General features: G+C 40.7%; 4 protein-coding genes and 1 non-coding gene across 10 annotated transcripts; 2 read left to right on the top strand and 3 right to left on the bottom strand.

Moving 5' to 3' along the window:
* The first annotated feature begins 99 nt into the window (after positions 1 to 99).
* LOC135639367 (U2 spliceosomal RNA) lies at positions 100 to 296 on the top strand. The gene has a single exon (XR_010496906.1). It is a non-coding gene; the product is annotated as a U2 spliceosomal RNA (small nuclear RNA).
* A 1781-nt stretch (positions 297 to 2077) lies between these two features.
* Positions 2078 to 3473, bottom strand: LOC103979211 (uncharacterized). 2 transcript variants are annotated; one of them, XM_009395276.3, is made up of 5 exons: positions 3117 to 3473; positions 2968 to 3033; positions 2814 to 2884; positions 2536 to 2729; positions 2078 to 2401 (listed from the first exon to the last, which is right to left on the bottom strand). In XM_009395276.3, the coding sequence occupies exons 1-5, from the start codon at positions 3317 to 3319 to the stop codon at positions 2288 to 2290; spliced, it is 648 nt and encodes a 215-aa protein (XP_009393551.2). In that variant the 5' UTR covers positions 3320 to 3473; the 3' UTR covers positions 2078 to 2287. The 2 variants fall into 2 exon arrangements, with proteins under 2 accessions (XP_009393551.2, XP_018678890.2); XM_018823345.2 differs by having other exon boundaries at positions 2498 to 2729; positions 3117 to 3430.
* Positions 3474 to 4357: 884 nt separating this feature from the next.
* LOC135584729 (protein DETOXIFICATION 27-like) lies at positions 4358 to 9962 on the bottom strand. 2 transcript variants are annotated; one of them, XM_065135127.1, is made up of 9 exons: positions 9649 to 9962; positions 8711 to 9252; positions 8447 to 8533; positions 8267 to 8323; positions 6172 to 6410; positions 5913 to 6031; positions 4909 to 4995; positions 4653 to 4816; positions 4358 to 4571 (listed from the first exon to the last, which is right to left on the bottom strand). In XM_065135127.1, exons 1-8 carry the CDS (start codon positions 9907 to 9909, stop codon positions 4763 to 4765), a joined length of 1446 nt encoding a protein of 481 aa, XP_064991199.1. In that variant the 5' UTR covers positions 9910 to 9962; the 3' UTR covers positions 4358 to 4571; positions 4653 to 4762. The 2 variants fall into 2 exon arrangements, with proteins under 2 accessions (XP_064991199.1, XP_064991194.1); XM_065135122.1 differs by having other exon boundaries at positions 4657 to 4816.
* A 1269-nt stretch (positions 9963 to 11231) lies between these two features.
* On the top strand, positions 11232 to 16748 carry LOC103979213 (serine/threonine-protein kinase PEPKR2). The gene is made up of 3 exons (XM_009395278.3): positions 11232 to 12258; positions 15802 to 16098; positions 16178 to 16748. The coding sequence occupies exons 1-3, from the start codon at positions 11502 to 11504 to the stop codon at positions 16486 to 16488; spliced, it is 1365 nt and encodes a 454-aa protein (XP_009393553.1). The 5' UTR covers positions 11232 to 11501; the 3' UTR covers positions 16489 to 16748.
* A 1988-nt stretch (positions 16749 to 18736) lies between these two features.
* LOC103979217 (transcription factor bHLH145) lies at positions 18737 to 22060 on the bottom strand. Of its 4 annotated transcripts, none has more exons than XM_009395281.3 (4): positions 21970 to 22060; positions 20970 to 21481; positions 20743 to 20884; positions 18737 to 20641 (listed from the first exon to the last, which is right to left on the bottom strand). In XM_009395281.3, exon 4 carries the CDS (start codon positions 20622 to 20624, stop codon positions 19605 to 19607), a length of 1020 nt encoding a protein of 339 aa, XP_009393556.2. In that variant the 5' UTR covers positions 20625 to 20641; positions 20743 to 20884; positions 20970 to 21481; positions 21970 to 22060; the 3' UTR covers positions 18737 to 19604. The 4 variants fall into 4 exon arrangements, with proteins under 4 accessions (XP_009393556.2, XP_018679221.2, XP_018679223.2 ...); XM_018823676.2 differs by having other exon boundaries at positions 20772 to 20884; XM_018823678.2 differs by having other exon boundaries at positions 20970 to 21496; positions 21970 to 22053.

Genomic DNA, 22060 nt, shown 5'->3' with positions numbered 1-22060 from the left:
ATGCTGATAGCACAGTCTTCATTATCCCACATCGTTGGGAACAGAACGAAGAGCAAGACAGGAGACTATAAAAGGAGGTCGATGGCTCCTTACAAAAGCATACCTTTCTCGGCCTTTTGGCTAAGATCAAGTGTAGTATCTGTTCTTATCAGTTTAATATCTGATACGTGGGTCATCGACCCACCATGATATTAAATTAATTTCTTGTGGGGGAGGGCCTACCACGGTAGCTTGCTGCCGGGGCCCTCGAGCGTCGCCCATGCGTTGCACTACTGCACGGGCCTGGCGCACCCCTGCCAAGTCATGACACAAATATTTCTGATTCAATCACGAGTTAAAAGTAATTTATTAGATTACTCCTTCCATAGTTGTATTGGTTCGGGATGGGTTTATCATAGCGTTATATAAACAGATTACATATGATGCATAATTGTATAAACTCAATCATTGATAAATTTTTAATCGGACATAATTTAGAAAAGAAATATGATATTAATAAGCAACAAGAACATCCACTAGAATCAGAGGCAACAAGTGGCAATGCCAAGGTTGAGGCAAACACAGTAACATGATGAAGGTATCAGAGAAGGAACAGCTTGGTTGAACCTCCAACCCGGCACGGTGAACTCATCGGTACCCACAGAAGTCATGTTCGTCGATCCGGCCATGGAGGCCGGCCTTGACGCAGCCTTCGTCGCAGGGGGGGGCGCAGGCCTCTTTGGTGGCGCCGGGGGTGATCATGCACCGCTCGATCATGCAGAAGCAGAAGCACGAGTTGTCCACCGTCGTGTAGGAGACGGCGTCGACGGCAGCGACAGAGAGCACCATCACGCAGAGGAGAGCGACGGCGACGGCCTTGGTGTTTGCCATCTGGATCTTCTCTGTAGATGCTGCTGCTCCCCTTTGTCGAGCTGATGGATGGATGTGGGAGAGGGTTTTGGCTTGCATTTAAAGTGTGCATCGGAGGAGAGATTAAGTTGAACCGGTCCTCCACCGATAGCCCGGGAGCCTCCTCATGTGTTGGAGGACCACAGCTTTGTCCTATAACTAAGGGGACACCTCAAGTTCTTTCTTCCTCTTTTAGATACTCAAATCAGACGTGTAATTGCTTTCAATAAATTAGATAGGGAGATTGGAGTCCCATTCTCTTTTTTCAGAAAAGCTACAAGTTTTGAGTTTTTCTTAATTAGTCAAAACGATTTGGTGTTAAACTAAAAGAGTTACAATCTTTTTTTTAATTATTAAACTAACACTATAATCATATTCAAAAACACTATATTAGTTTATTCAAATTCTCTCATATCTAAATTATTTATCTTATTATATGTATTAATGTTTCACAAAATACTTTATTTGAAAATGTTAAGTTATTTTGGATGAAAATTAAGGATATTTTGTAATATTTCAAGAAAAAGAGTATAAGTTTTTAAGTGATTTTGGCCAAAAACCTTTTTAAGGGTATTTTGCTACTTTTATTGAGGGAAATGACTCTCTTTGAAAAATATAGAAATGAGGGATATGTAAAGAAAAATATAGTAAGTCAATAAAGAATTTTTAAAACCCATGAAGACATATATATGTAAAGAATATATATATATATATATATATATATATATTATAATAATAATAATAATAATAATAATAATAATAAAAAATGGGTTCAGTTTACTTGAGGCTGACTGAATCCAAAAATGAAGTCTGAGTTGGGTAAGAGAATATAAATGTTTGGAATAATTAAGCGAAAGCATAAATTATCTTCCAACTTTTGAAGAACAAAGAAAGGAATAAAAGTTCCATAATTGCTTCATCATAGTTTAGTTGAAATGAAACCATAAAACCAAAACTGTGATCTGTGATCTCAGGTTAATGCGTTAATCGCGATCATAATCGATGTTATTATTTTCTATCTTCTTCAATTCTCGTCAATGTTTTGTTGCTGGTGGGTGTTCGCGATTGATGGTCTGTGGAAAGCGATGTCTCACTGCGACGGGGTGGTGGGCGGTGGGTGGCGGGTGGCGGAGGGAATCCGCGGCTGGTGGTGGGTGGGCGTGCAATCCCAAGTGGCCTTCCCACTGAATTGACATTTAAATGACGTGAATCATAAATTTCTATCAATCTTCTTTCTTATTACATGCAATCATATGCATATTTGGTGATCTAATCTCCAAATCTCAGCAAAACATATGTCAATCATAACAACAAAAGGGAAAAATATCGTTCTGAGACAATGCGCACAAATATCCATGCCTATGATTTGACACTAGAGACAGACGAACATGGCTCTGAATCAGATGGTCTCCTTGGAATCTTTGCCTTGTCTTGTCACCTCTCCTTCTCCGCCTTCCAATTCGTCAACGATGGGCTCAACCAGAGTGTCCACCTTCTCCACCACGTCGTCGACCTGCACGACATGAGAGATAAGCACCAACACCGGCTGTTTCAAGTCAACTCTCACAACATTTGCATCTCCCTTTGATCGAGCTACCAAATCCCATACTTGTATGGCGGTGAGATGAGAAACGAGGCAGGCAGTACCTCCTCAAGGATGGTTTCTGCTAGCTTTGCCTCGTTGTCTACCACTTCGGCTATCTCCTCCACCTCCAAAGCTACCTGCTTCAGCTTTGTGTTCTCCGGCAGCGCCTCCGCTACTTCCATCGCTATCTTCTCCGTCGCCTCGGCCACCTTCTCCACGACCCCCACTGCCGCCTTAGCCGTCTTCTTCACCTCACCTAACATCAGGTTCCGAGACCCACAGCTTAAGCACTATAAGCTCGACAAGTTTACGGCGCTGATCAGTTGCGCATCATCTCTACCTTCGATCTTTAAGAACCTTCTGTAGAACGGCACGGCCAGGATGACTGCGGCCCCCAAAACCCATCTCGCCCTGCAGACATCACAGTCTCAGAAGGTGGAGAGGAGGAAAGATTATTAGGTGTCACTGCAACTAATGGTGTACGGTAGCAGCACCAGATGGGTATGTTGGGGTAGGGAAGACTTGGTAGATCTGGAGCTGCAGTCTTAGAATTCTTCTTCCTACGTTAGTGAAATCATGCAACCATTTAGCAAAGATTCGTAAGAAAGAAAGAAAGAGAGAGAGAGCGAGACAGAGAGAGTACTGTGCATCTTCTTGGCTTAGAGACGAAGCGTCGTCGCCAGCGGGGCCTGGGGATTGAGCGGCCGCCCGAAGAAAAAGAAGCCGTCGGTGTGCGCGGACGGACGTGGAGATCCCGACGAAACGGCAAGGAAGAAGAGCGAGGCGGCGGTAGATGGAGGAGAACTGGGGGCTTGAGGGCATGGGAGAGAGAAGCGACCGAGCCATTCCTGCACACTGATCTGATCACCTTCCTTCTTTCCTTGCAAGAAGAGGTCAATGATTGATGGTGGTGGTGGTGCCCTACACGCTAAGGAACTCGATCACACACATATATACATGTATACACTCACAATATATATACTCATATATATAATGAGGGTAGAAGTTTATGAACAGGAATGAAAAAGGTGACATATAGCACAGTTGACCAAACAGGAGCAGAAGGTGTCTTTTTATGGAGCTATTGATTGCTACTGCTTTGTTTTCTCTTCACATGCATATCACGTGGGGAAGTCACTTCAATTGCATTTAGTGTTTTATCTCCAAAGTAATAAAATAATTTAATTAATGAGAAAGTCACTCTATCCTTAGAAAATTAAGAATTTCTACTTTTGAAATTTTAAAGTAAGAATATGATGTCTGTGTTCTAAATATTCCGAATATGATTGATTCTATGATGATACGTCTAATATTTTTGTATTGTAACCACATAAAATCAAGAGGAGATAATAAAAATATTTTAAAAAGAAAATATTTTAAAAAGAAAATATTTTATTTTCAAGGTGAAGTCCTTCCTCTTCATTGGACTCCTATTCCACCAAGAAAACCAGACCAGTTAGCCGATCTCGTTGTCCAATAGATCATAGGTTTCCTTTTCGTTCTTTACTATTGAAGCAAATGATTCCAATAGATCATAGGAAATCATCTCATCATGCTTGCCATCTCACGCTGATCTGTGAAAAGTATGTAGCCTTTATGAAGCTCCCAATCCTTATCTTCTCTGTCCCTCCGATTACAGGCTGTTGGTTGAGTTGACGTAGCCATGGAGAGATCCCCAAGTCCACAAAATGAAAGAGAAGTCAGTCTTTGATGACATACTGCAACATTTCAGTACGATGCTTGAATGAATTGGGAAGAAGAGATCACATGGATGGGATGTGATGTGATGTTGATAAACGGCAAGCCCCTCTTTATCCTATTTCATGGCCCCATTCAATAAGTGTGATGTCCTCAGTATAATAGTATATGCGCTTGTCAACAATGTTAACAATAATCATGATAGATATTGCATGGATCATAACCATCATTATAATATCTCTCAACATCACCATCAGGGAATTCAATTCTGAGCTTGATAAATGCGAACACAAGCATGTACGGCTGAGCAAATATAAGACAGGAGCAACATCATGTTAGGTGTGATTCTTCCTCGTGATAGCATCAACAAAGTTATCAGAATCGGAGCGATCAACTGGACCTGATGTCAAAAGATGTGTGATTACTGCCCAACTATAATTAATCTATGGTAATTTTTACTAACAAAAAAAAAGGTTTTCACCTACTGGTGATACGATCGATGCCCTTTTCTCTTCCTAAACTTAGTGATTGATATCAAACATCTTAATCCATGGTAATATCTGCTTCCAAGTCGCTGCCACGGTCTTTGCTTCATGGTTTACTGGAAGTAGCCAATTTCTCCATGCGTGCGCTGGCGTTTTTGGCCTGCAGATTAGACAGCCGGCGCACTTGGAATCAACTACACTACGAGAATTAGAGAAGACAATGAGAACTAAGAACTGTCTCCGCAGTCTCACCTCCTCATCCCAATCACATCTGATGGTCATAATGGCTAAGATCAGCGTCTGGACTGCAGTTCCACCGATCATTCCAGCCCAAATTCCCTGCATTGTAAGTTTTGGTCCGTCAAAGTCAATAAATCTTCAAGAAGCAATTATTCTTTCTTAAATTAGACGAATAATGACCATATAAGAAAATACATAGCAGAATAAGCTTATCGAAATTATGCTTTCCTGACCAACTAAAATAAATTAGGAGGTTACCCATTATAGCAGCTCCAAAAGAAAGAAAAAAAGAAGGAAGAGATGCACATGATAATGATTGGCTATATATATAGGAGAATACGTCAGTATGAAAAGAAAATTTCAGAGTTAAAAAAAAAACATAAATAAAAAAATAGTTAAGGTGCTCCTTGCTATCATAGATGTAAAAAACTATAAATTTCCCGGAGCTAGTCTATACATGTCCTTTTATACAATCTCTCAAATAAATTTTAAATAATTTTCCTTATCTTTTCTCTCATCCTCTCTATATTTCCTAGAAAGAAATTTAGAAGCACTCGAAATATATTCTTTGTTCTCTTCCTTACCAAAACCTTGAGATATATAAGGCACTTCTAGAACAATCAAATCTTAATTGCTAAGTTTTTAGTTTCATACTTGAATTCCTTGTGATCTAAGCTTCAATATTGTCTTATTTTCCAGTAACTTGGTTCCTATTTGGACTCCATAAATACTTGTCAGCTTTAATAATATATACTTTTTAAAATTTATCTAAAATGGGGACCCTTCTTTAAAATTATCCTAGTTGCAAAAATTGTGGCCAACTAAATGAATATAACAGAGAACTTTGTTGATTCTCATAGTTTTGTTTTTTTCGTTTTCTTTTGTAAGGCTTCAGACAACAAGTCACTTCTTTTCAAGTCTCTTCTTTACTTCCAAAGTGTACTCTCTTTTCACTATGTAATGTATCGACTAAAGCTCGATATGAAGTAGCGTGCATGGAAATAAGCAAAACATACCAGAACGCCAAGTTTGAAGACCCATCCCATGAGAATTCCAGCAGGAATTCCAACAAGGTAGTATGTTCCTATGTTAACATATGCCACCAGAGCCTGCCACCCTGACCCTACAGCAACACCTGCAGAAGACAAAGTGTGGTTAGAATGTTTCTGATGTTGAATAACTAGCAAATTTGTTTAACGTTGAGGTCAGCTAAGCTGAAGAATCACAAGAAGGATCAAACTAAGATATTTGTTTAGAACAGGGGAGAGTGCTCACCGGAAAGAACAGGTTGGACGCTGTTGAGGAGAACTGTGAGCGCCAGTAGAAGGGACAGTTCGTCAACGGCTTCGACCACAACCGAACTGGATGAGTAGATGAGGGCGAACTTATCATGGAGCACCAAGACCAGCAAGCAAAAGAAGAGGCCGATCACAGCAGAAGTAGCCACGGATACAATGGTGGCGAACCTAGCAGCTTTGCCATTGCCAGCTCCGAGCTCATTGGCCACCCGCACTCTAATATATCAGAAAAACCAACGAAAAAATCAATATTATAAAAATTTGGTTTTTCTAGATATTTTTCATTCCAAATAATTCTAACATTTAAACTTTTTTTAGTTATTTTTTGTCTATAATGAGCAAAAATTAACTTTTTCGGACACAATTCGGGCACAACCTTTTACATATTCTAGACAAAACATGAGATATGAAATATGAATATTTTGCAGATTGAATGAAAATTTCCTCATGATTAATCAAACATTTTCTCTTATATATATATATATATATTTATTTATAAAAGAAATGATAGATAGTTTCACAACATCGAGTTAACCACGAAGACTGATCATATCAACAGTGGAGACAAAGAGTGCATAATTCTCAAATCATAATTTTGACAATATATTTACTATCCTAAAGTCAAATCAATTATTTAGATACTTCAAATGCATTTTGCACCTGCATATTGTATAATTTTTCTTCCACAAACTCGACAGCAAAGCACTAATTAGTGGTCTTCATTACTTGAGTAATCTAATTCGAGTTCTATTAACATTAAAAGATTATTAACTAATATACATTAAATCAGTAATTAATCAAAATTCATTAATCTTTTTACATAAACTTAGCGAACAAATAGTGCCTCTAATAATAACCTCACAATAGACACGCTCGAGAAATGAGGTTAGGTCTCCAGGAAAGGTAGACACCATACATTTGATGTCCTGTTTGGGCGAAAGATTTATGTGGAACCCAATCCATGTGGTGCATAACATATAATCCATATGACAAGTGCCGTAGTGCGCTCCAGAACTAAATGATGGGTTCAGAAATGTCCCCATATCTGTAGCAGGTGACTGGCCGCAGGACAACGACGTAGCAGATAAAATCAATGCTGTTGCCAGCATCAACGATGGTCCAGGGGACGCTGGCAACGGATGTCCGCGGTGAATAAAACAAGCTACTGTCTTAAATAACATTTATTGGTTGATCAAGACCTACTGTCACTTTGTGAATTATTTTGAGCTGTCTCTTTCTTACTCCCCACTTTCTTTCGACTTTCTTGACATGGACAGTTCTTTTCTACTTCTCTTTTTGGTGGAGATTAAAGCTGGAAAAAGTTGTCCATAAAGGGAGATGGAAAGGAAACTATATTGGAACAATAATATAAAAAATTATCTAAAGTGTAACCATTTTTTTAAATAGAATAAAAGTATTAAGAAAGTATAATTTAAAAACATCAAAACTATCTTAAAGTCAAAGAACATAACCTCGAGATACGATTTAATTATTTCGAACTTTATCAGCAAACTGAAGAAATCAATAAATAAATAATAAATGATCTTGAGGTTTAGGGTGTATGATTGTTGCAATCACTTTCAAACAAAGCTTCCCTTCACTCTTTTGAGGAAGTTAAAGCTGGAAAATTAATACATAAAGCAGGATGAAAAGGAAACTGTATTAGAACAGTAATATAAAAAAAATAATCTAAATTTTGATAGAATTATTTTTAAAATAAAATAAAATTTTAAGAAAATATACTTCAAAAGTTGTTGGTTAAAGAACGTATCTTAAGAACAGCAAAACAAAGAAAATAAACAAGGAAATAAATAAGAAATGATCCTGCACAAGAAAAGCAGGCATACATGATGGTTGTAGACTTTTTTTTTGAATTTCTTATTTTTATTTTTGAATGACATTTAAGCCTTCATTTAATAGATAATGAAGAAAGTCAGGCAATAAATCAAAAAATCATTCCATAAAATATAACTAATGCAATTAAAATTTAAATGATAAGAAAGCAAATGGAGGGATAAGGAAAAAGAAGAAATATTTGGAGTTTTCTTCTCAAACCATAATTTTTGACTTACCCGGTGCCAGCAAAGAATGCCAAAGGTATCATCAACTCCCATCCATTCAAGCTCATGCTGTTGAACAAGAATTATGAAGCAGGTCAAGTCCCTACTTGTTTCAAGATCCACTGAACATTATTAGTTTTTTGACCAGAAGACAAAGGCATAACTAATACTTGCAAGGCTCAGACAGCTTACCAAATAGAGATGGCATCCACAGCGATCTCAGCGTTCTTTAGATACCCCGTCATCAAGATCAGTACTCTATAGTACCAGTTCTCCAAGCTGTGGTTACGACACATTTAAAGAAGCTTTTTTTAGTTGCCAGATCTTGAAAGGCAAGTAAATGAAGAAAAATTACAGTGAGAAGAACATATACGGGTACACTAAGCATATATATCACCATTAAAGATGAGTGATCTTGGATGATTTCGAAGTTGGACACTAAGGGAAGGGACTAACCATAGCATGACACCAGAAGCAGCCGAAAGCTTTATGAACTCCCACAGGCCCCCAAAGGCTTCCATTGAGAAGCCCGTCCATGTGTCGGGGCAGCTTCCGCATGCGATATAACCAAAGAGGCAGAAAATACCAACCCACCACGAGAAGTTTAGGGTGAATACAGTTCCAATTAGGCCAAATTGCAGCTTCGAAACGAAGAGCCAAGTGACGAGCAGGTGGACGACAAGGCACACTGCTGAAACTATGACAATGATCGAGTTCTTGAGCTGGCACTGCAAGAATCGTTGGAGGGGGAAGAGGAAGACGAAGGAGAAGTGCAGCGGAATGAACCACATCGACACTTGTCCGGCTTGCACCGCCAGTTCGGGCGGCTGCCCGATGAGCATCAGGATGGGGGTGGCAAAGAAGTAAATCGGGAGCAAGAGGACGGCACACAGGAAAAGCACAATGCACGATCGCTGCAGGTACACGCCTAGCATATGGTACTTCTTAGCGCCGAAAGCCTGCCCACATAGTGTCTCCAATGCGCTCGCCATTCCAAGCTGCAATTGATGATTGCAATCAGTTTCCAACAGTCGGAAGAACTTCGAATCGTAAATTTGGGGGAAGTAATTCCATCAAACATTACGATATTAACATGACATCTTAATCAGTCGATTAATTGATCCTCCTTCGTTCTTCTGAGAAAAAAATAAAGGAATGTCGGATTCAACTTAATATAGCAGAAACGCTTTTTCCCCCTCATTTAACTGAAGATAATTTGATCATAGCAATGTCCCCTAAACATGCTCCTCCATCGGATGCCACAGGTCAAGACGATTACTGAACATGACAGAAAGGGAATTTATAGGCTTCCAAGCAAATCGAGCAACTACATATCCTCTTCCCAGATCTAAAGAATTGGGGAAAAGTTCAGAGAGACGGGAAACGGTTAATACCATTAGGCCGAAGCTGAATCCAACGACGACGGTGTTGGCGATGGAGATGGATGCGAGCTCGAGGTCGCCGAGGTGGCCTGCGAAGGCCTGGGTGATGACGTTCAAACTGTAGATTACCACCCTGCCAAAGATCGCCGGGCCTACGATCCTCCATAGCTTCCTGGACTCGATCCAAGACCTCCTCACCAACCCCGTCCCCGACACTTCCTCCTCGTTGACTTCCCCTTGGAGAAGGGCAATCCTCTCCTCTCCATTCCCCATCACCCCCGTCTCTGTTCCCCTCCGTTTCCTTCCTCTGCCGTGGAGGGGGCAACGGATAAAGATGCACGACACGGGTAACACTACTGTTTGCCCTGTTCAGTTGTTCTATCGCCATGCGAACGCAGCATGATTGACGTGGTTGACAGACATACACTTATCAGTTATTGCGCAATGCCATCTCTCCACGTGGCAAGAGTTCACTGGATCTAATATCGGGCCCCACCTTTCACTGTATTGAGCCATATTCATGCGACGACAGCATGATTGACGTGGTCTACAGACATGCACTTATCATTTCAGTGGTGCTTCGGCAATGCGACGGTGCCACGTGGCGTGATACTACCGGTTCTAAATAGCGGGCCCCGCTTATTTCACTGTATCGGGCCACGTATAACAAACAAGTGGGTCAAATGCTCGCTCCAATATGTTACAGATGTGATGATGATTGGTCCAGTAAAAGGTAGGGCCCACTGTTTGTGCCCAATCACAGGGCATGTAAGTCACCCCATTTGGGGTACGAGATTGGGTTCCGTCATTTGCACACGTCGGGTCAATCGAAACACTAGAATTATTGAAGGAATATATTTTCGCATTAAGATTCGCATTCCGTTTATAACTGATTATGATTGCAAGACAATTACTAGATAATATGGTCTCAATCCTGAGAACATGACAGGAAACTCCGGATTGGTCATCCTACTAACCAACTTAGTAATGCTTTCGTTTGGCCGTACCGAGATATGAGGCGTATTCCGTTGATGATAAGAGTTCTACCTTGTACAAATAGTCAGGACATGATACATTCACATATAACGGAAGCATCTTATGTCTCGATACACATAACCCAATTAATCTAGATATAATAATATATCAATTCAACATATCAATATGTTATTTAAGATAAATATTTCCTTATTAAGACACTTGATATGATATAATCAGTGTTCATTAGAAAATAAATATTATATAAAACAAACTTCTTCTCATCTTCTATAGACGTGATAACACTCGAGAGTTGATGATCAAGTCGATCGTATCATGATTTGCTCCGAACAAGAGTAGATGTTTTGGATCAGATCCAATCAAGAGTGTTGGATCCTTTTCCAATTAGCTAATCTACGGTCTCGATGAATCGTTGAACGCAACATGCGGATCCGGTTAGGATAAATGGGTTCGGATCTGGGTCGAGTCGGGTTGGATCCAAATCAAACGGGCCCGTTGTGGGTCGTTCGGTACAATTCCCACCGCCACTGGAACCGTAACCATCGCATCGCGTCAAGCCAACGCCACCGCGGTCCCATTAAAAGCCCTCCCCTCCCCACATCTGCCATTCTCTCTCTCTCGGACTCTCGCTCGCTCCCAAAACCCCGCGGCCCCAAATCCACATCGCCCGCTCCTCTTCTAGGGTTTCTGATCCATCTTCCATCGCCTTGATTATAGGGTTCCGCCTCGGGGATCGGCGTTTCTTGGATCGCCGCCCTCCGAATCCCACCCCCCCATGTGCCAAGAAGAAGAACAAGCGGCGTCGCGGTTCTTGTTGTTGTCGGTGACACTGGGAATCGATCTCCGTTTCTGGTGTGCGTAGCGGGGAAATGAGGAGGAAGAGAAAGGAAATTAGGTCTTCGGAGAATGTTGGATTCTACCTGTCCGATGATTTTGACAAGGCGCGCCAGATCAAGAAGAAGTGCAGCGAGCACTGGAAGGTTTGCCCTGCGGAAAAGGTGGGATCGTGCAGCCGTGGGGATGAGAAGGTCGGATCTTGCGGCGGCGGAACGGCCGCTGGAGTCGTCATGACCGCTCCTGCATCCGGGAGATCGGCGGCTGATTCCCCTGGTCGCGGCCTAAAGAGGAAGCTGGGGTGCGTCGAATCTGCAACCAGGATCGGACGGAAGAAGAAACTGGAGAATGAGTACGTTCTTGGACGCCAGATCGGGAAAGGGAGATTTGGGTCTGTGCGGTTGTGCTGGAGCAAGGTCAATGGTGAGGAATTTGCCTGCAAGACGCTGCTTAAGAATGGTGAGGAGACGGTGCACCGTGAGGTGGAGATCATGCAACATGTATCTGGTCACCCGGGCATTGTGACCCTAAAGGCCGTATTTGAAGATTCCAAAAGCTTCCATCTCGTTATGGAGCTATGCTCTGGGGGCCGGTTGATGGACCAGATGGTCAAGGAAGGAAGGTATTCGGAGTGCAGAGCCGCAATTTTGATGAAGGAGTTAATTTTGGTTATCAAGTATTGCCATGAAATGGGTGTGGTTCATCGTGATATTAAGCCAGAGAATATTCTTCTCACCACCTCAGGGAAGATGAAGCTTTCAGACTTTGGATTGGCAGTCCGGGTTGCATGCGGTAATCTTTCTCTTGTCTTATTAAAGTTATTTTGTATGTTCTGTGTATTCAAGATATGCTATTCTTGGCAACATATACAGAAGCATCTTAAACTAGTTATACCCCTTCCTATCAGAGCACCATATTTATCAAAATACCTTGTTGATCTTGATGTTTGGATGTTCCTCTGTCTTTCAAAGTTGTAGGTTTAGAAAACAAAAGAAAGTGTCATCCAGTATTCTATACTGTTCTCTGCTGGATGACTTTATTTTGGACGGTGACTTCATGACTTGTCTTTGTCGCCATGGTTTTTAATCTTGTTCTCTTATGGACAATATCTTTTCTATTTGGCTCCTTTTGTTGTCACCTGTATAGCTGTTTGTTTCAACACAGTCCTTCTATACATCCCTCTAAGGTATTCATGGTTAGGATGCTGAGGCTGGATACTGTTGGTATCTGACAGCTATCCAGATTTTCTTTGGTTGCTCGCTACTTTGGTATCAAGGCACTTGAAAATATTTATCTTGCTAAGATCACCGGTGCTAGCAATCAGACATCAAGATAGTGGTTGACTGTCTCATATTTCATTTAAAAATTGGTTCGGAGTTATTGCACAAAATGCTCTCTTTGGTGGTTGAAAGGAATTTATCACTTTCGCTGTTGATTTCAAAATGATAAGAGTTACTTTATTTTTTTTTCCTTTTTATTTCCAATATAAACTTGCTTAATGACAATTCTTGTATTAGCCTTAACCTTTTGGTTGTTGTTTTTGTTTTCAGTGGACTAGACAAGCAACTGCAGAAATTTTCCTTTGGAAATTTTATTAAAAACATCAATTGGTCTTCCAATTATGTCACCAGGGAGATTCTTAACGTTGCATGGTGAATTCTGTGTTGTTGAGTTTATTGCTGGTGGATTTTTGCCTCTGGTCGAGCATCAGATGGTAATTGCTAGTTACTGACATGTCATCCAATGGTTGTCAGTGGATTGGTAGCAGAAAATCCTTGGCTATCTACAGATAGCCACCAGGATAATCAACCTGTGGTTTGATTTGTTAGCGAGGTTGACAGGCTGTTGTTTAGGTAATTCTGGTCCGTTGTTGGACACACCGAGTTCTGATAGGAGCCATAATGCTTCAAGATGAATACTGTAGGAGGATTGTTAACACATATATGGTTCATTGTTAGTTACTCCAACATTAAGGAAGGCATTGTTGAAGTTTTTTTTATCAATTTAGCAATGATTTGAAATCATATTTAGCATAACAATGGAATATCTGTTTCAGTTATTTGCTGCAGGCTAGTATGTTTTTACAATGATCTTTTAGAAATTAGGATCTTTAGGTAATTCAAGAGGAAGAAGTTAGAAAATATCCAGGCAGGGAAATAGTCCGATTATATAATTTTTTTAATGTGGAGAAAGTATTTTTGGTAGCGTGGCATTAGACATATTGCTCTTGTGATAGCATGAGAACTTAGATTTATTAACACAATTTGGTGCATTTGTGGTACATCAGATCAATGTAGTCATCATAGTTTCTCTCGGTGTAATTTAGCCTCTAGCCTCTAAGAACACTGGTTGGAGTATGAAGGATAACTTTTGTAGATCTTGATCTCTTGATTGCACTAATCATTCACATTGTCATGCAGTGGAGTTTATGGTCAAGGTTTTGGTATAGTTTGAATCATCTTTGGGTCTGTGAGTTATGTTTAGTCTAGGTTTTGTTATCTTGATAGCGATTTACATGAAATCTCCAATATTTTCATTTTTGGCTGTTACAAAATCAACAATTGTAGTAGTTTAGGAGCCGAAAAAGATTTGCCATGCCCTTCCTGTATAGTTCAGTAGCTTTTATCAATAGAATCTAAAAAGGTTCAGATCAAAGACCGATGTGCTAGTCATCATGGATCAGCACATGTCATGTCAAAAGGTTTGTGTCATTCGTTGAGCAGTGTTGACATCGTTAACAAATGGATAGGCCAATTTGTGGATTACGCTGGCCAGCAGGAGCATGCCAACTAGTACAACAAGGTGTTTTGTGCCAGAATTGTTTTGTCATGTCTTTTTGCCATGATACAATTGGAATTCTTATTTTGATGATGATCAACCTATTGGTGGTTGATTCTAATGTCCTTTCCATGATCATAAGCCTTACGTCTAAATGAATCATTTTGGTGATGTGACCAATTGTGTCTGTTGCACAATCTTGGAAGATCAATTTTGATTGGTGAACATGATTGAGGAGCTTCAAAGATTATGTCAACAAGTAGGAATGCCAAAGAATCAAGTTTAACATGTTGTGGATTGTTTACATTAGATTTTGAGGCATTGAGATGTCTTCATCATAGATTCTTTTCTTAATCCTTTGCAATATTTTGAGTGCTTAGCTTAGAAAATGCTTTATTTGCTTCAATTTATTATTCTTAGATGTCCTAAGAAAGTTGGATCTGAATCTGTTGGGTCATGTATGCAATTAGCTTTGTGGATTACCTTGTCAAAGCACGCTGCTTGTACTGAGTTGATGTTGGTCAACCCAAGTCCTAATACATCGTACTGTACTATGCTGGTAATATGATTGGCTTCTACTAGTTGATATTGGTTTTATGTTGATAAATTTATTCCAGCCTGTTCAAGAATGAAATTGGTACTTATACATGATAAAATGACAATTGGTGCTTGATTTGGTATGTGTTTTGTCATGTAGATGTTGTGCTTCATCTAGTATGTGTTGGCACCTTTCAAGTTGGAATTTATGATCAAATCAGGCATGACCAACGAGTGCTGTTGGATTCAGATACAAGACACCAAAATTAATATAAAAGTGTAATTGTCAAGCTTTAAATTCCACCAACTAAATCATGAATCTCTAGCCTCTTATCATCCATAGATGCTTCTGTCACCAGTCTTCTCTATCATCTTGTTTGTTGCTTGGCAGTGGCAGTCCAGCCTGCTCTTTTATTTTCAACATTGTTGGGGAATATTGGGTGAAGATGCAGTATTCAAGTATTTTTTTTTCCCGTGGTTTCATTTTCAAGATCAGTTTTTTTACACTATTGCAATTGGATTTCTGCATTTGCCTTTGAATGGCTTTTACCAACTTCACCATATTGTTGTTGGTGTATATTCCATGCCACTAGTGTCTTGGTTGATCTCTCTACAAAACGCAACAATAAGTAACTATACTTCAGGTCAAATTTACTCAGTTTGAAACCAATAATTTTCTTCCTGGTTTAGACGTTTCATTTGTATTTGTTTGCAGGAATTTAGGTGCCCCTGCAGTCTGCAATAAGAACTCAGCTTGGAGAGACTGTTCGGGTTTACCTATCTTATTAGTTGTTTTTGGTTAAAAAATATGGTTTTTAGATGTTGGCAGGTATTATGAGCAATTAGATCTTTTCTCGATATACCTGGATTTACCTGTTTGTTAGCTGCAGCATGTGCTCATGCTTTTGGTTTTCTCTAATATTTTTAATGCAATTTCTAGGGTAAGAATGGCCCATCATGTGTTGTTTGATGTGGGCTTTGTCATGTCATTTGGTGATTTTCCAATTTTGTTCATGACAGGTCAGAAGTTGTCTGGTGTTGCTGGAAGCCCAGCATATGTAGCACCAGAAGTTCTCTTGGGGGACTATTCTGAGAAAGTAGATATTTGGGCAGCCGGTGTTCTCCTCCACTTGCTGCTGGTTGGTGGGCTACCATTCAATGGTGGATCTTTGGAAGCTGTCTTTGAGGCAATTAAAAAGACCGAGCTTGATTTTACATGTGGGGTGTGGGAGTCAATATCGGAGCTAGCACGGGACCTGCTTAGTAGGATGCTGACTCGGGATGTCTCAAAAAGGATCACGACTGATGAAATTTTAAGTGAGTTAAAAATTTCTCCCCTGTTTGTTTGTTCTTGTTTCTGATTCGGAATGAGCCTGATCAGTAACTCTGATTTCAGATCACTCGTGGATTTTATTCTATACAAAATGCCCATCCGAGGTGATGCGAAGAAAATCTGTAAGAAAAAACATTAAACCCATAATCGATGTCGAGAGAATTGCTGCAGCCATCAGCAGCACTCTGTCTACAGAGAGTTCAAGTTCAAAGTCCGAGGAGCAGGATGGCTGTTGCTTTGTCGATGCTCTCGCAGCTGCCATGTCACGTGTTTCAATCTCTGAGACGAAGCGCACCAGGCTGTGCGGCCCTGTGAGTCCAATCCAGCAGCAGTGCTCTTCTAACATGGAATCTAACCTCTGTACAGCATTCTGACTCTGGTATATACTGATCTCCTCCATGGTTTTGATTACTGAACTAAATAACCACGAGCTAATCAATGGCGGCACGACAACTTATTTGTCTCACTGGTCCCTACCTCTCAGGTATTCAGTGTGGTCTCACAGTCTTGGATTACCATGTTCAATTGTATCATAAACTTGGAACTTTGCATTGTAAAATGACTGACATCAACTCCGTGACTTGTGGAAAGTATTTTTCCGGCAGCTTCATTATGTCGATATTTTTCATGATCAGAGTGATGTAAATATGATGTTCATCAGCTGATTTAGGTATCAGATTTGGAAAAAAAATCTTGGAATGTGAATATTCACCTCGTTAGGTATATGTTCATTCCTTTGCTTTTGTGAATACTCTGAATTGACTTGACATGCTCCTGCATGAAACAATGAAGATGCTGCTCATCGCTTCTTGTTCATGTATGCTTTGTCTCTATATCGATTGGGCATAATGATGTTACATGAAACGATCAAGATATATAGACAGCCAAGTCAAACCTGGTTGATTGGGTCAAATTATCAAGATATATAGAAACCACTTCAATAGCAGATGCTCACAGGAGTTCATGTTTCCCTGCTCGCATGGGCATCGAGTAATAAGGGTGATTGGCTTGCATCATGTCCTTGGACTTGGTTCTTGCGTGCTTATACATTTGGCCAGTGTTCTTTTTGATAGGATTTAAAACTTCATCAAATAAGTTACTAAATCGAGGTATTATATATACATAGGACTAACATGGAAACATGCCACCTCAATGAAGATGCTGAAGAGATTAACTGATAAAGATTTTGATATATTATCATAAAATTCTAAAGTCCATGACTTAAGTACCTTAAAAAAATAAACCTTTGGGAAGAGTTTTTGGACTGACTACATCATTGTGTCCCAATACCAAACATCCAAATCAAGTCAATTTGCTAGTAGAACACAACAAACAGATCTACAGGGGTTTGCCATGAATGAATATTTTTACACACTCAAAATATCTGAATCTGCAACCACATACTGTCATGCTCTTCAGAAGCTACCATAACATCAAGCACCCACTGCCTCCTATCACTTTCATTTAGATCTTATAAAACTATATGATACAATTGAACATGGTGATCCAATATATCAAGTCACGGAATTGATGTCAGTCATTTTACAAAGCAAAGTTCCAAGTTTATGATACAATTGAACATGGTAATCCAAGACTGTGAGACCACACTGAATACCTGAGAGGTAGGGATCAGTGAGACAAATAAGTTGTCGTTCCGCCATTGATTAGCCCGTGGTTATTTAGTTCAGTAATCAAAACCATGAAGGAGATCAGTATATACCAGAGTCAGAATGCTGTACAGAGGTTAGATTCCATGTTAGAAGAGCACTGCTGCTGGATTGGACTCACAGGGCCGCACAGCCTGGTGCGCTTCGTCTCAGAGATTGAAACACGTGACATAGCAGCTGCGAGAGCATCGACAAAGCAACAGCCATCCTGCTCCTCGGACTTTGAACTTGAACTCTCTGTAGACAGAGTGCTGCTGATGGCTGCAGCAATTCTCTCGACATCGATTATGGGTTTAATGTTTTTTCTTACAGATTTTCTTCGCATCACCTCGGATGGGCATTTTGTATAGAATAAAATCCACGAGTGATCTGAAATCAGAGTTACTGTTCAGGCTCATTCCGAATCAGAAACAAGAACAAACAAATAGGGGAGAAATTTTTAACTCACTTAAAATTTCATCAGTCGTGATCCTTTTTGAGACATCCCGAGTCAGCATCCTACTAAGCAGGTCCCGTGCTAGCTCCGATATTGACTCCCACACCCCACATGTAAAATCAAGCTCGGTCTTTTTAATTGCCTCAAAGACAGCTTCCAAAGATCCACCATTGAATGGTAGCTCACCAACCAGCAGCATCAGGAGAACACCGGTGCTACTTTCTCAGAATAGTCCCCCAAGAGAACTTCTGGTGCTACATATGCTGGGCTTCCAGCAACACCAGACAACTTCTGACCTGTCATGAACAAAATTGGAAAATCATCAAATGACATGACAAAGCCCACATCAAACAACACATGATGGGCCATTCTTACCCTAGAAATTGCATTAAAAATATTAGAGAAAACCAAAAGCATGAGCACATGCAGCTGCTAAGCCCAACAGAAATTTATTGTTTTAATATTTTGTTAATTTCTTAATCGAAATCCATATACCCTATGTTTTAACTCCAACAAACACACACAATAAATCTACATGATGTACTCAAAAGACAATGCTACAGGGGTTTCCCATGAATAGTTTTTACACACTAAAATCCTCTGAATCTGCAACATATTGTCATGGTAATCTCTTCAGAAGTTACAATGAGATCATGCGCTCACTGCCTCTTATCACTTTGGCAACATCATGCTTGCAGCAGTAGTAATCAAAATGTTTGTGAGCACAATCTCACATCAATGCAATGACAGCATATATCTAGCAGCTGCAACTCCAGTCTCCAACCTGCAGCACCTGAAGTCAGTACCTCAACCTGGTCTCATGCATCCAAACACCTTGCTTGTACCAACATGCCCCCACATAGGGCTCATAACAGTGTCACTTGCAACCCTTCTTTGTCAACAAAGCCATGACATCCTCATCCAAGAAATCATGGATAGCAACTGTAGAGCCAGATATCAATCTTCTCCGGTTTGCTAAACCCTCAGCAAAGGCAGCCACTATGCCTCCCTCGAAGCATAATCACAAAGATAGGAAGGATGATGACAAACGAGCAATTGCCACCAACTTGTCGGGCGTGCATGCACAAAACCATGGGTCAAAAGAAAAGGCTCTCAGTCACCCCTTGTGACGATTAGGAATCCTTGCTACTCACACAAACAAACCATAGTTCACCCACCATCAAAGCACAGACATAACTGTGATCATAAAGTACCGATTCAGACATTCAGTTATTGGATCTGTGTGGAGAGAGCTAGCTTTCTGGCTTCTGCTTTTGTCACCTTTTCATTGATCTTGGCGAAAGAGGGTTATAATTATGGAACTGGCACTGCTATTTTTGTTGCTAATTAGAGTCTGAAACTAAATTATGTGCCTATAGAACAAATGCTACCATGTAGCAGCACCTAAATCTTTGGCTTTCAGCTTGAGAGACTTGACATAGCAAATAGCCTCATCAATGACAGTTGCAGCATCCTTTCCCTCTCCACCTGGGATGATCCTTCTGAGAGCACTGACTATTTCTAATATCCTCTCCCTTTTCAACCGCTTGCGATCCTGGTCTTCTCCTCTCACACAGCTCGAGTCGCCACCTTCAATCCTATGTTTGTTAAAATCCAAATCAGAATTGTCTCCATGGTGGCCTCCTGATGTTGCCGTGTCCAAAAGCAAAGCATCAGGTTCATCCTCATCAAGTCGCTTTCTCTTGACTGGGAAGATAGAGCTAGCTACCTCGGACGAACTTCCTGTCATTGGCCCAATTGGCGAATGTCCTGTACTGGCAACCTCCTCCTCCCTGCTGTCATCATCATCAGAGTCAGAATATAAAAGAGCATCAATTTCCTCAGAATCTTCATGCACTTCCTCGACTTCATGTCCAATGTGAACAGTTTCATTGCTTCCCTGAACGTCCAGACTTTCATTTGCATGATTAAGAGTCCGATATGGGTGTAATGAAGAGCTTAAATCTTCATGCATCTCCTCGACTTCATGTCCAATGTGAACAGTTTCATTGCTTCCCTGAACGTCCAGACTTTCATTTGCATGATTAAGAGTCCGATATGGGTGTAATGAAGAGCTTAAATCTAAGCCTGTTCGTTCCCACGACTGATTAAGAACTGGCAATCTCTTCGTAGATCCACCAAAGTCTGGTGGAACAAACATGGGAATTGCAGAAAATTTTATAGATGATGCCATCTCAAAGGATTTGAGTGCTTGAATCTCTGGGAACATTATGGTGGTATTACTGGGGACGACACAGCCACAATGGTTAATGTAGGTAGGGAAAACCGTCAGTGGGTTGTTCTGTCGCCCAATGTTGGGCTCCATGAGATCAGTAGCAGAGTTTAAGCTACTAAACCGCTGCATTTGATGTGGAAAATGGAGCCAAGGATTGAGGTTTTTCTTCATCCCCACAAAGCAAACACCTGAAGCACCAACAACACCTCATTTGGTCAAATGCCCCTTTCAATCACATAAGCTGCTTATAGCGCATCAGAAAACATAAAAAGGACTGCAAATAATTTACCAGCGCAATCAGCAAAGAACAAAAGTTACCCCCACAATATGATTAGCCACCAATATCTGCGGAATCGCAGCTATACTGAATAAGAAGATAAAGAGAAGCTAATCTACGTGACCGGTTTGAGGAGGTGGCGGAAGTACTCTGCCTGCACGACATGAAAATAACTAAAGATCAAAAAGCCTGAGTTTTGATCCTAAACATCCGAACAAAATGCTTCTTCCCAGACTTACCTGGCAATGCTGTAATGGTTGGAAGCAAGCTATGATCCTAACGATTATGGTGGAACTACCAGCAATCCCATTCTCATGTTTCAGTGCTCGAAATCTCGTCTGGGCAGCAGCTTGACACACCATTACTTCTCTTCTCCGCTTCGAAGCCGAAGTAGTTCACCAGAGGACCCAGAAAGAGAGAACAAGAAATGGACAGGAACAACAAAACCAAGAAATGAAAACAAAGTGCAGTATCGAAGGAAAAGAGAAACGAGGACTTCTTATTCTCTCTGCTCGACGGTGGGCTTCCTCTACGAGAAGAGGGTTTTGACGCTACGGATCAGAGAGAAGGATGGGGATGTCAAAGAGGAAAGCCAAAGACAGGGAGGTCGAGTCATAGAATGACTCGGCAGTACAAGTTCAAGGAAACGCCTTTCCGAAGAACATCAACAGAGAGGCTCAGCCACCGCATAGTGCTTCCAAACATTAACAACTAGCACAGCTCTTGTTCTCTCCTCCTCCAATCGATCTCACTGGAACACCCAAAACTACATCAGAAACCAATTAAACATTGGGAAACACATAACTTCATAACCAAAAAGACAACAACGACGACAAGCCATAATTTTCCAACGAGACAAGCAAAAAAATCGCTCCATTGTCTACAAACAATGAGATAACTATGAAAATTCTCCACAAATTAAGGGGAAAATGACTTTTGGGCAGACTTTCAAGAGTTCTACCATATAAAAATATCGACCGAAAACCTCGAGCAGAATGATTTCAAGGTCAACCTGTCGCCGAAAAAGGAAAGGAAAAGTAAATCACGACCATTGAGTAGAAAATATTCGATTTTGAGCACAAAATCCATCAAACAAAGATACCAGAGAAGATGCTAGAATTAAGAACTAGAAAAGAGCCAATTTATGATCCGGGAAGGAGCACGTCAAAATCTCGGACAAAAACCTGCAATTCCTCGAACAAAGCCTCAAATCTGCTAACAGTGAGGAGCCAGACGCACCAGAAGAGCCAACTTAGAGCCGATCGGCGGATAAGCTCGAACAGGTCAAGCTCCCAAGAAAGGAAGAGGAGCGAAAGACGGAAGAAGCCGG

Source organism: Musa acuminata, chromosome BXJ1-3 (genome assembly GCF_036884655.1).
Source record: "Musa acuminata AAA Group cultivar baxijiao chromosome BXJ1-3, Cavendish_Baxijiao_AAA, whole genome shotgun sequence".
Taxonomy (NCBI): Eukaryota; Viridiplantae; Streptophyta; class Magnoliopsida; order Zingiberales; family Musaceae; genus Musa; species Musa acuminata.
Note: the sequence above shows the minus strand (reverse complement) of the source record. Positions and strands in the feature narration are given on the sequence as shown.